The following is a 13,587-nucleotide window of genomic DNA, read 5'->3' as shown; positions in this document are numbered from 1 at the left end:
ACTTTGAGTTCTTGACTCTAATCCACTGATCCCCACTGGGGACGGGATTTGCCATACAGAGAGGGTCCACTATAAGCCCCGTTCGGTCATTGTGAGATCAACAGCAGCAATGTACAGCTTCATCACCAAGGAGGACAAGGTTGACTGACTGACACAGCGAAAAAACAATCCCAAGTTTACAAACTGTGGTTGCTATGGAAATACTTCACTCCTCTAAAGTCGATTGTGTGCAAGTCAGAAGTTTACCCAATCTTTTCCAGAACACCCCCATAGGGATTTCTAAATATGGTGTCCCACTGTGAACTAACATAAGATGGTAGGGATGGCAGCAATCATTGCAAAATACATCTCAACACATGATTATTTTAGGAAACAAAAGAAGGAAATGGAAACGGATATATTTTTCTTATGAAAAAACTACCTCAGGACTACAGGAGAAGGACATTTGCTAATAGGTTGATGACCTAGTAGCAAAATTGTACCCTTGTCTTTACATTCCGTTGCCATGATAAGGCTCTGACGAAACAGTGCTAACATTCACCCTATGCAGGCCTGTGTCTATACTAAGGCCAGAGAGTAAAACCATAGAGATGACAAGTTTGGCCATTTCAGCAAAATGACAGATAATTCAATGGCAGCCATGTTATCACCTCATGGAAGATAGCAAAAGATAATCCTGAATTGTCACAATGATCCACAAAAACCCTACATCTGAATACTCCTCAAGAACCGATCATGCAATGCTCAGAGGCAGCAACAGGACATTCAGCATTGCGTCCCAATTCTCCACCCTTTTCCAAAAGTGTGCACTTACTAGCACACTTCCCGTCATGGATTTAAAAGCATTGGAAGGGTCAAAGCATTGGCTAGAGGGAGTTTTCACTGTTTGATCCATGAAGGGTGTTCAAGTGCTCACTTTGGAAGAAGGTTGGAGAATTGGGACTCAGCCAGCGGCTTCTAATCAGGGTTCATTTGGGGTTTAGTGTATACATGTAGGCCTACTTGTACAATGTATGGCTGGTCTTGGCTCCATTCCACATTTGTGATATCTCCTACTACAGCCATGAGGCTTGTTCTGGGGCCATATGTATCAAGGGTCTCAGATTAGGAGTGCTGATTTGGGTAGGTAGCCTTGCACGAGCCTTGGCAGATATCTGCTGTTTCTGTAGCGTGAGGCAGCTTGATGTGCAAGTACACCCCCTGGACAGGATGCTAGTCTATCACAGGACCTTACCTCCATTCTATCTCCTTAATGCTGAGTGTCAAGCATAGATGCATTGGGTCCCATTTTACAGTCTTTGTTATAACTCGGTCAAACTCCCAACCTTCCAATCTCAGGGTGGACACTCTTACCACAAGGCCACTGACTTGGTTGGGGAGCGCTGATTTAAGGATCAGTATAATAAATCATACATGGACAGGGGGAACCTGATCCTAGATCAGCAGCACTCCTACTCGGACCTGGACCTCACTCTGGCGTCCGTGTTCTTCTTTCTTCTCTTTTAACTTCACACCCAAAAGAGAGGAAGTGTTATTTTCCTGGTCAGGCCAAACAGTGTGTAACATCTGTGATTGGGGCCTCCCCTGATCACATAGTCAGTGAGTCACTGGCAGGCAACAAGGAAGTGTCTCCTTTTGTAACAGGGAGACTAATCAGACACGGCACCCCTCCAAGGTAACTTGTTGCCATTGTGTGTTGAGGTAGACTACTCTGGATCAGTGTAGGGCTGTGACGATATCAGTATCGTGACATTGTTTCCATGGAAGCCATGAAGCAGACAACTCTTTGTTCTGTTAACTTGATGTATGTAACATATTGTGTTCTATAACTTGGAAAATAAATAAATGGGACTCTGGATGACAACATAATGATGTTTGTTTCCAATATTAGGGCTGTTTTCCTAAAGAAGTTAAATCTGCCTTGTGTTTTGTTTCCTTGCCACAATAGTAATGAGTATCTCGATACTGGTATCGTCCTGGCCCTAGATCAGTGTTTGTTTTTCATCTTATAATGTATTAGGTTAGTGCAAAACTAGGGTGGCTGATCAGAAATCAGAGTTTAATGGCAGAATGGGCAGGGGAGATGTGTGATTATAACAAATTCTTATCTAAAGCGATGCCCTGCGATGTGTTGTTGCTGTCTGGTGTGTGAACTCCGTTTCAGGGACAGGAGCAGACAACAGAGTGGTGAACACACACACTCCCGTCTCTAAATACCCACCACTGTCTTTGTTTGAGAGGTGCTTATTTATAAGGGCATGATTGTGATTCTGCCTGGGGCTGTGTTTGAGAACTCACACACACACACACACACACACACACACACACACATACCTTGCTCGAGGACAGACATGCTTGTGCATGATATGCTTGTGAGCTTTGCTATATTGCCCTGCAGTGGTGTTATGAACAGATCAACATCCTAACATGTGTACCCCACTGTCCCTCTCTCCTGTCTCTTTTATAGATTTCTATTAGAGCACTGTCTGTCTCTCTGGGGCTGCTAAAGAGGACAGACCTGAAGCTATGAATAGTGGGATGGACAGGGTCTGTTTGTCAGGATTGTGTGGCTGAGTTCAGACCAGTAGCCAGTAGTACAATGCCCTGAGCCCAGAGTTGCCTAAGAGCATTCCAGCACTGTCCGTCTCCCGCAAACTGCTATCTGTGGAGAGTAGTCAGCTTCAGAAATAGAATAGAAAAGAATTGATGCCCACTCATAGACGGTAGGCTATGTTTAGCCGTCCACCCATGTCATTTAGCCAACATTGAGGATCCTCTCTATTTAGAAGAGCCTACCAGTCATCTCCCACATCACCTTGTTACTAACTCTCTCGCTCATCTTATTCTCTTGTTATCTTTTGTTATCTTTTACACGTTCTCTTTCTCTCTTTTTATTTTCATTCAGTTTCACTCTATTTCCCACATTCTCTCTCTCAATCACCCCCCTCTCTCTCTGTCTCTCTATCTCTCTGTACAAATATCTCTGTCTCTCTGTCTCTCTATCTCTCTGTCTCTGTGGTAAAGGTCAGTCAAGTCTCATGTCATGCATTTGTTCTGGGTGCAGCAGGGCCGTAGTGTGTCATGACTCAGGCCCCTCCAGTCTCAGGCTCCTCAGTGCTGCTGTTCACTGGTCATGTGCATTCCAGTTACTCCCTGGGGGACCCATCTCTGTCTCTCTGTCTCACTGACTCTGGGAACCTGTATTTCTATGTGCAGCTGACAGCTGTCCAATCCGAGGGGGACCTGTATCCCTTGATGTTGGTTCATATAACCCCAGCCGGTCCAGTTCTGGAGCTAGTGGGTGTCTGTTTTCTCAACATGCCAGGAGACACACACACACAGCATACTATGCCTATACCCCACGTAGCCTAATGCATTGCTGCCTATACCCCACGTAGCCTAATGCATTGCTGCCTATACCCCACGTAGCCTAATGCATTATATTCCTATGCTGTACGCAGACCTAGATTTGTTCAGTTTATCAGAGGCTATTGGACAATGTTGGAACTTGATGTCTCTGCTGCTGGCATTTGCAGAATTGTACCATGCTTGGTACACTGGATTGTAATTGGAGTAATATCTGAAAATGAAATGACTGATCACATCACATGTAAGCCTAGTTCTCTATTTCCTTCATCAAGAATTGAAACTTGAGCAGTTGTCCGTTTGGCGCGACGTCTTATCTGTGGCCTCGTTTGCAGGTGTTTGAAGACCATCACCCCTAATTCTATTCTTAGGAGGATACACACACACAAAGAGAGACACACGCACATCCTATACCCTTTACAGACAGACTTCACTGTATGTTGCCTATAAAAATAGACATGTTTTTTAGAACCTGATACATTCTTGCCGAGATAAACCTTTTATATCTCCTGTGCGCATGCTGGCAAGTTTAGGAGTGGCAGTAGACATGGGCCAATGTGGGTGGACGTCTATTTGAATAAATCCATTGAATAAACACCATTACAAAGCCTACACTGGATTTAGGCTACACTATTGCGTGGTAAATGTTTCTGATTAGTGATAGATGAGTAAACATAGATGAGCTATACCACCTCCAATTATGTTCCCAGCCAGAGAATTAACCATATATAGCATACAGAGGGAGATTCAATGATAAAAAATCACATTGATTAACACAAGTCACAGGCTTTAGGTCTGGAGTTGGCCTAGGTTACTAAGCAACTGAAAATGAAGAGCAAAACAGTCTGCTTGTTAAGCTACATAACATGCTGACAAAATGTTCTGATCAGCGATAATACATGAGGCAACTAGACAAGATGATCATGAGCAGCCCTCACCTCAATTTAGCATTTCACCAGCCTAATTGTAGCCTAACCAATATCCAAACGGAGATTCAGTGAAAAGAAAATCAGACTTTGATGGATTTTATCAATACAAGTCCTCACGCTTGTCTCAAAGCAGGGTAAAACGGTACTGAAATAGTTGAACACATACAAGTAGGCTATTGCTTGAAATGTATTGTAACAATAGGATGGCTTTGGGAGTATCAGTAAGCAACAATTTGATGCCTTCAATTGCACCAGCCTATTTTATTCCAATATTTTCATAATTCAGTAATATTTATTCCCACAGTAATTCTTTATGGATCCATCCAGTCGTGGTTAAGAAACAGTGCATGCGGTGGGCTATGTGAAGAGATGGGTGAAGTGACATGCCTCAAAGTTTAGAACTGGCAGGAGGATAGCAGTAACATTTACATTACATTTAAGTCATTTAGCAGACGCTCTTATCCAGAGCGACTTACAAATTGGTGCATTCACCTTATGACATCCAGTGGAACAGCCACTTTACAACAGTGCATCTAAATCTTTTAAGGGGGGGGGGGGGGGGTGGTCAGAAGGATTACTTTATCCTATCCTAGATATTCCTTAAAGAGGTGGTTTCAGGTGTCTCCGGAAGGTGGTGATTGACTCCGCTGTCCTGGCGTCGTGAGGGAGTTTGTTCCACCATTGGGGGGCCAGAGCAGCGAACAGTTTTGACTGGGCTGAGCGGGAACTGTACTTCCTCAGTGGTAGGGAGGCGAGCAGGCCAGAGGTGGATGAACGCAGTGCCCTTGTTTGGGTGTAGGGCCAGATCAGAGCCTGGAGGTACTGAGGTGCCGTTCCCCTCACAGCTCCGTAGGCAAGCACCATGGTCTTGTAGCGGATGCGAGCTTCAACTGGAAGCCAGTGGAGAGAGCGGAGGAGCGGGGTGACGTGAGAGAACTTGGGAAGGTTGAACACCAGACGGGCTGCGGCGTTCTGGATGAGTTGTAGGGGTTTAATGGCACAGGCAGGGAGCCCAGCCAACAGCGAGTTGCAGTAATCCAGACGGGAGATGACAAGTGCCTGGATTAGGACCTGCGCCGCTTCCTGTGTGAGGCAGGGTCGTACTCTGCGGATGTTGTAGAGCATGAACCTACAGGAACGGGCCACCGCCTTGATGTTAGTTGAGAACGACAGGGTGTTGTCCAGGATCACGCCAAGGTTCTTAGCGCTCTGGGAGGAGGACACAATGGAGTTGTCAACCGTGATGGCGAGATCATGGAACGGGCAGTCCTTCCCCGGGAGGAAGAGCAGCTCCGTCTTGCCGAGGTTCAGCTTGAGGTGGTGATCCGTCATCCACACTGATATGTCTGCCAGTCATGCAGCGATGCGATTCGCCGCCTGGTCATCAGAAGGGGGAAAGGTGAAGATTAATTGTGTGTCGTCTGCATAGCAATGATAGGAGAGACCATGTGAGGTTATGACAGAGCCAAGTGACTTGGTGTATAGCGAGAATAGGAGAGGGCCTAGAACAGAGCCCTGGGGGACACCAGTGGTGAGAGCGCGTGGTGAGGAGACAGATTCTCGCCACGCCACCTGGTAGGAGCGACCTGTCAGGTAGGACGCAATCCAAGCGTGGGCCGCGCCGGAGATGCCCAACTCGGAGAGGGTGGAGAGGAGGATCTGATGGTTCACAGTGTCGAAGGCAGCCGATAGGTCTAGAAGGATGAGAGCAGAGGAGAGAGAGTTAGCTTTAGCAGTGCGGAGCGCCTCCGTGATACAGAGAAGAGCAGTCTCAGTTGAATGACTAGTCTTGAAACCTGACTGATTTGGATCAAGAAGGTCATTCTGAGAGAGATAGCAGGAGAGCTGGCCAAGGACGGCACGTAACGGGTGCTGCCTAGCAACCATCAAGAGCTTAGGAGCGTAGTGCGTGCCAATGCTGCCTCAGCATTACGGCTACATTTCATACTAAGCCGTAGGCAGACCTTTACCTTAATCATGACTAGGTCGGGTTGGCAGAAATAAGAGTAGAGGCTTGCCGGCAATTCCTTTCATATATAAAAAAAAGTTGGCGGGAAAATGTCTTGATTTGAAAGGTGTACTAGATGGCTTCTTCTTTCTGTTCCTCTTTCTCGTTTTCGCTCCCTCTGTTTTGTGGCCGGTGTGTGTATGCCAAGTTGCCTAGAGAAGGTGAGTGGACTTCAGACTCCGCACAGTCTGCCAGGAACAACACTACGGGCCTAATTCCATTTTTGCTCCTCCCTGAAGTGTGTTCTCTCCCCCTGAAGGATTCAAAGGAATGAATTGCTTCCATGGTCGGCCCCCTCCATGTAGGCCAATTTCAATGAGTGTAAGGGGTCATTCATAACAGAGGACAAAACAGAAAAAAAATTTGATAACACTGCAGTTCCTCACAATAAAATGAGAGCTCTTAATAAAGTTTAAAAGCAAAGATGTCCTCTAGCCCACACTTGAACCAATTCATTGTTTTTCAATCCTTCGGTCCGTAAAGGTAACAGGGAGTGAAAACTTGTACATTATTAGGATCCCCATTAGCTGTTGCACATGCTGCAGCTACTATTCCTGGGGTCCACATAGAATATGCATGACAGAGTACAGAAAGAACAGTTATAGACAAGAACAACATAAGTTATTACATAAAAATAAAAAGTAATATTGTCAAGGCAGAAGGAGACAACAAAAATAATACAATTTACTCGCTTCATACTACAGTGCATTTGGAAAGTATTCAGACCCGTTCCCCTTTTCCACATTTTGTTACGTTAGACTTAACTTAAACAAAAAAAAAAATGGATTCAATTATTTTTACGCACAATACCCCAAAATGACAAAGCGAAAACAGTTTAGAATTAATTTTTTTGTGCCAATTTATTCAAAATAAAAAAACATACCTTATTTACATAAGTATTCCAACCTTTTGCTATGAGACTCAGAATTGAGCTCAAGTGCATCCTGTTTCCTTTGATCATCCTTGATGTTTCTACAACTTGATTGGAGTCCACCTGTGGTAAATTCTATTGATTGGTAAATTATATTGATTGGCATACACCTGTCTATATAAGGTCCCACAGTTGACAGTGCATGTCAGAGCAAAAACCAAGCCATGAGGTGGAAGGAATTGTCTGTAGAGCTCCGAGACAGGAATGTGTCGAGGCACAGATCTGGCGAAGTGTACCAAAAAATGTCTGCAGCATTGAAGGTGCCCAAGAACATAGTGGCCTCCATAAATGGAAGAAGTTTGGAACCACCAAGACTCTTCCTAGATCTGGTCGCCCGGCCAAACTGAGCAATCGGGGGAGAAGGGCCTTGGTCAGGGAGGTGACCCAGAACCCGATGGTCACTCAGACAGAGCTTCGGAGTTCCTCTGTGGAGATAGGAGAACCTTCCAGAAGGACAACCATCTCTGCAGCACGCAACCAATCAGGCCTTTAGTCCTAAAGGACTCTCAGACCATGACAAACAAGATTCTCTGGTCTGAAGAAACCAAGATGGAACTCTTTGGCCTGAATGCCAAGCGTCACATCTGGAGGAACCAGACACTGCTCATCACCTGGCCAATACCGTCCCTACGGTGAGGCATGGTGGTGGCAGCATCATGTTGTGGGAATGTTTTTCAGCGGCAGGGACTGGGAGACTAGTCAGGATCGAGGGAAAGATGAATGGAGCAAAGTACAGAGAGATCCTTGATGAAAACCTGCTTCAGACTAGGCCGAAGGTTCACCTTCCAACAGGACAACGACCCTAAGCACACAGCCAAGACAACGCAGGAGTTGCTTTGGGACAAGTCTCTTAATGTCCATGAGTGGCCCAGCCAGAGCCCGGACTTGAACCCGATCGAACATCGTTGGAGAGACCTGAGAATACCTGTGCAGCGATGTTCCCCATAAGCGCAACATGCAACAATTTTCAAAGATTTAGTATCTGGTGTGACGACTCAACATCTCAACCATGCTCAATGGGTGAGTATGTTTGAGTATGCAGGCCATGAAAGAACTGGGACATTTTCAGCTTACAGGATTGTGTACAGATCCTTGCGACATGGGCCCATGCATTATCATGCTGAAACCTTGAGGTGATGGCACGACAATGGGCCTCTGGATATTGTCACGGTACCAACATTTTTGAGAAATAAGCTTTTTGTGCATATGGAACATTTCTAGGATCTTTTATTTCAGCTCGTGAAACATGGGATCAACACTTTACATGTTGCGTTTAAATTTGTGTTCAGGCTCTGGTCTTGTGCATCTTGATTACTGTCTGGTGATATGGTCAGGTTGCAGCAATGAAAAGACCTAGCAAAGCTGCAGCTGGCTCAAAACTGAGCAGCACGCCTTGGCCTTAACTAAAAACAGAACAATATCAACAACATGCATGATGATTTTTTTTCTGGTTGAAGGTTTTTATTTTATTAATTTTTTTACATTTGTTTAGAAAATTCCTAACCACTTGTATGATCTATTTGCATACACTTCAGATAGTGGTGTTTTCTAGTGGGATATGTCTATGGGTTAGGGTCAGGGGACCCAAACCAAAGAAAACGGATTTAATGCTTCGATCAGTTATAGCGCAATATCATCATGGAATGCTCTGCCACCAGGAGGTTGCTAAGGCAAAAAAAAATACAAAAAATGATATCTCTCCAAAGCGCATTTAAAAAATAAAAATAAATACTTAAATGGAGATTGAATGCCTCTCTTTCAGGGTTCACCAACTAGATTCAGAATCTTAAAAAAAAAAAATATATATATATATATATATATATATATATATGTATATGTATATGTATATGTATATGTATACATATACATATACATATACATATACATATATATATATATATATATATATATATATATATATATATATATATATATATATATATATATATATATGTATATATATATATGTTTCTTGAGTGGGTATTCGGGGGCCGTAACATAATTACAAATAATTTGTAGACTGCAAATTGACTAAGAATCCAAACTGATCTAATATTTATTTGGTTTGTACTAGTTGGCTGTGGGTTCATCTTGCAATCTTCTCTATACCTTTTACGTTACGTCATTTATTAGACACTCTTATCCAGAGCAACTTACAGAAGCAATTAGGCTGAAGTGCCTTGCTCAAGGACCACTCTGGGATTTGGACCAGTGACCTTTCAGTTACTGGCCCAACTCTTAACCACTAGGCTACCTGGCACCCTATACAGAGTTATTTTCCGTTAGGAAGTCTGTTGCTGTAGCCACTACCCAGCTCTTAGTTTCTGTTAGGTTAGTTAGCGGTATAGTAGCAGTATAGAAATGTAGGCTGTTTGCTCAATGAAAGGGTTTGCTCCATTTGTATGCTCCATGAAAGGTGTCGAATCGATACAATAATATGCTTTATAGAAGCCACTGAACAGGCACTGATCAGACATTGTGTGAATGGATCCACCAGGTCCACAAACAGTGCTCTGTTTATTTTTTATAAAGTTACAAACGGGATTAGCTCAGCTGTAGAATGTTGTTGTCCATTCCATGCCCTGCTGTGTTCCATGGTTGTCATGGCAGCGATTTGGTGAGTGATGGACAGCAGCAGCTGAGAGAGGGCAGGAGGGAGAGAGAGCACAGGAAGATCTATGATTCCTCTGGTGGCCCTTTTTCTGGTGTGTGTTCAATTCAAACAACTTTTATTTCCTGGGAGGGAGTTTCATATGTGGTAATGAATGGTACATACAAGATACATAACACAAACATGTAGGGTACAGTATAAAGGATAAGCAGCATTCTGTGTGTGTGTGTGTGTGTGTGTGTGCGCTCACATCAAAACTTCAGATTTAAGGAGTTTGATGGATTTGAATGGGAGAGCTCGATATGAGTTGCTTGCTGTGTCCCATAATTACTGTGTCATCCGAATACTTAATGAACATCATCTCTGGGTCTGAGCTCCTACAGTCCTATGTATACAGGGTGAATAAAACAGGCCAGATGACACAGCCTTGCGGTGATCCTGTACAGATGGTTCTGGAAGAGCTGCAGTGACCTTTGAATCTGACCAGCCATTCTCTATTTGTCAGGAAGGAGAGGACCCAGAAAATCCACCCAGAAAATTGACATTCATGTTCTGGAACTTTAGAACAATTAAGTGAGGCTGGACTGTATCAAAGGCACTAGAGAAATGCACAAATACCATCCTGACGTATGTCTTGGGCTTCTCCAGGTGGTTGTGGGCACAGTGCAGTAGGGACAGAACTGCATCATCAACACCCCTGTGCCGCTTGTAAGCAAACTGGAGAGGCTCTGTAGAACAGCATACCTCCTTTTGTAGAATCAGCCTTTCAAAGCTCTTCGTCACCAGATGTTGAAGCTACAGGGCGGTAGTCATTGTTGCAGGACAGGTTACTCTTTTTAGTTACTGGGCATATGGTGGACGATTTCCATATTGCTGTGATGGAGTGTTCTGCCAGAGAGCGAGGAAAAGCTCATAGAAAACACCTGACAGTTGATATGGTAACCCTTTAGTAGGATACCACTAATGTTGTCTGGCCCAGGGACTTATGGTAACCCTTTAGTAGGAGACCACTAATGTTGTCTGGCCCAGGCACTTATGGTAACCCTTTAGTAGGAGACCACTAATGTTGTCTGGCCCAAGGACTTATGGTAACCCTTTAGTAGGAGACCACTAATGTTGTCTGGCCCAAGGACTTATGGTAACCCTTTAGTAGGAGACCACTAATGTTGTCTGGCCCAAGGACTTATGGTAACCCTTTAGTAGGAGACCACTAATGTTGTCTGGCCCAGGGGCTTTCTTTTCATTGGTCCTTTTTTTAACCTTTTATTTAACTACGCAAGTCAATTAAGAACATTCTTATTTACAATGACGGCCTGCCCCGGCCGAACCCGGATGACGCTTGGCCAATCTTGCGCCGCCTTATGGCACTCCCAATCATGTCCGGATGTGATGCAACCTGGATTCTAACCAGGGACTACGGGGACGCCTCTTGCACTGAGATGCAGTGCCTTAGACCGCTGCGCCACTAAATACAGATTCCACATCTTCTGATTTGCAGTTCAGCATTTGTTACAGTGTGGGACATGTTAAATAGGTCTGGGATCATCAACCTCTCTCTGTCGATGAAACTCTTCACCTCACACCCTGACAGCACTTGAATATGAGCAGCACTGAAATCAGTGCAGTCTGTTGCCCATCTAGCCGTGTGTGTGTGTGTGTGTGTGTGTGTGTGTGTACTAGAAAAGCACAACAGAGAGCATGTGTTGGTTGAGTGTTGTGAAAGACACTCTTGTCTGTGGTCCCCCCTCCTCCCTCCAGCCACAACAACCCTCTCTCTGTCCTCCAGCCCTAGCTGTGGTTTGGAGGACATGGGCCACTGACCGCCAGGAAACACACACTATCTTACACACAATCATGAAGAGATGGCAAGAGGATCAGGGGCCTACTTGGAAGCTGAAGATAGAGCAGTGATTTAGAGAGAAAGCAGACAGAGGGGGGGTAGAGGAGGATGGAGGAGGAGTGGAACAGAGGTCTTTCTGTCGGTGCAGTTCCGCTCCCATGTCACTCAGCAAACGGAAGCTCCCCACAGTGTGTGCTAAAACGACAGATAAGTCACACACACACACTAGTCCCTCTGTGCCACCCTGCACAGAGCTGTGTGTTGTTGTTTGTCAGGCTGTAAGGTTTTTGAAATGGGTGAAGACACTCACCTGCTGTTTAGATTCACACCAGATTACAGATTGCACACACTCCTATCTGTCTCGCTCTGTTGCCCCTCTTGTTAATTCTTTCTCTCTCAGATCATATCTTTGGCCGTGGTCCCAGTTCACCATTTCTCAGGAGTGTCACAGTGACAGCGTGATAATTACGTTGCCTGGGTATTGTTTGGAGCCTTTTATGATAACGGGCTTTTACTAGTTGACTGAGAACACACAACAGAATGACGCTCTGCTCCCAGCTGCCACTTTGTGTCATATGATTGTAGTGAAACTAAATTGTGTGTGTGACGGACTGATTTAAAGTCAGCCTGTGAAATCTCTTTCTGTTTGCGGTTTTCTCTCTCACTGTCATACCCTTCAATTACATGCTTAATTTTCCTACTCATGGAGAAAAATGAGTAGGCTAGTTGTGTGTCTGTCTCTTGTGAGTGTTCGTTCCTACGGTACGTAGGCTAGTAGCCCCAGTAGTCTGTGCCGAAGCCAGGGGATCAGAGTATTAAGTCTGCCCCACACAGGGCTCTCTACACGTGGTAGAACACCAGACGCTGTCAGCACATCCCAGTGCCCTTGGAAAGAATGGACATACCCAGCTAGGGTAGAAAGTAAAACGTTTTTTTTAATGCAATAAAAATAGCACTTTTTTTAAGACTCAGTGCTGTCCTGTCCCCTGCAGCCAGTCTAACAGCCAGTCTGTATAACAGCCAGTCTGCTGTGTGTAATGGTGTTATTGACTGTGTGTTTCAGCCCCTGAGGACTCTGGGTACTGAGGGCAGCAGCCATGTCCGGCTCCTACGATGACTCCATGGTCGACGTCTCCAGTGACAGCTTCTGGGAGGTCAGACAGTAGACAACATACAGTATAACACACACACACACACACTGAAAAACATACAATTAACAAACATACGTCATTATATGATATGCACGTAGCTGTACACTCACACAACTCCCACTCCCCATAACTCCAAGTCTCTCTCCCTTCCTCTCTCTCTCCCAGGTGGGGAACTACAAGCGGACAGTGAGGCGGGTGGACGATGGCAGTCGCCTGTGTAACGACCTGATGAACTGTCTCCATGAGCGGGCGCGCATCGAGAAGTCCTACGCACAGCAGCTCACAGAGTGGTCCAAACGCTGGAGACAGCTTATAGAGAAAGGTAGGCACAAACACACACACACACACACTTCAGTGGTCCAAGCACTGCAGACAGGTGTGTGTGTTCCACTTCTTCACCCCTCTGTTCCCATCACCACTCTGGACTCTCAGTACTGCACTCTCCATCACCGTAAGCATGCATGTGCGTGTTATCTAATCATGTGCATCCCCAGGCCCTCAGTACGGGACCCTGGAGCGGGCGTGGGGTGCCCTGTGCACGGAGGCGGAGAAGGTGAGCGAGCTCCACATGGAGGTGAAGGCGGCGCTGATGGGGGAGGACTTTGAGAAGCTCAAGGTGTGGCAGAGGGACTACTACCACAAACAGATGATTGGAGGCTTCAAGGAGACCAAGGAGGCTGACGACGGCTTCCGCAAGGCCCAGAAACCCTGGGCCAAGAAACTGAAAGAGGTTGGGGAGTCGTACAGGCAC

At 45.3% G+C, this 13,587-nt stretch overlaps 2 protein-coding genes across 4 annotated transcripts in view; one reads left to right on the top strand and one right to left on the bottom strand.

Annotated features, from left to right (window-relative positions):
* Positions 1-13,587, top strand: part of LOC129838878 (protein kinase C and casein kinase substrate in neurons protein 2-like) — a 33,331-nt gene that overhangs the window by 1,655 nt on the left and 18,089 nt on the right. For all 3 annotated transcript variants that reach the window (XM_055906118.1, XM_055906119.1, XM_055906117.1), the window contains exons 2-4: positions 12,749-12,839; positions 13,002-13,158; positions 13,331-13,566. In XM_055906118.1, coding sequence (XP_055762093.1) covers positions 12,783-12,839; positions 13,002-13,158; positions 13,331-13,566 — 450 coding nt within the window. In that variant the 5' untranslated portion in view covers positions 12,749-12,782. The remainder of the gene's footprint in view (positions 1-12,748; positions 12,840-13,001; positions 13,159-13,330; positions 13,567-13,587) is intronic.
* Positions 4,848-6,542, bottom strand: LOC129838879 (uncharacterized). The gene is made up of 2 exons (XM_055906120.1): positions 6,266-6,542; positions 4,848-5,989 (listed from the first exon to the last, which is right to left on the bottom strand). The coding sequence occupies exon 2, from the start codon at positions 5,625-5,627 to the stop codon at positions 4,896-4,898; it is 732 nt and encodes a 243-aa protein (XP_055762095.1). The 5' UTR covers positions 5,628-5,989; positions 6,266-6,542; the 3' UTR covers positions 4,848-4,895.

The sequence above is a fragment of the Salvelinus fontinalis genome, chromosome 39, assembly GCF_029448725.1.
Source record: "Salvelinus fontinalis isolate EN_2023a chromosome 39, ASM2944872v1, whole genome shotgun sequence".
Taxonomy (NCBI): Eukaryota; Metazoa; Chordata; class Actinopteri; order Salmoniformes; family Salmonidae; genus Salvelinus; species Salvelinus fontinalis.
The sequence above is the reverse complement of the archived record's forward strand: the minus strand, read 5'-3'. Positions and strand labels throughout refer to the sequence as shown.

Excerpts from the sequence above, each read along its gene's own strand:
- LOC129838879 (XM_055906120.1), bottom strand. The coding sequence starts at position 5,627 with ATGACGGATCACCACCTCAAGCTGAACCTCGGCAAGACGGAGCTGCTC.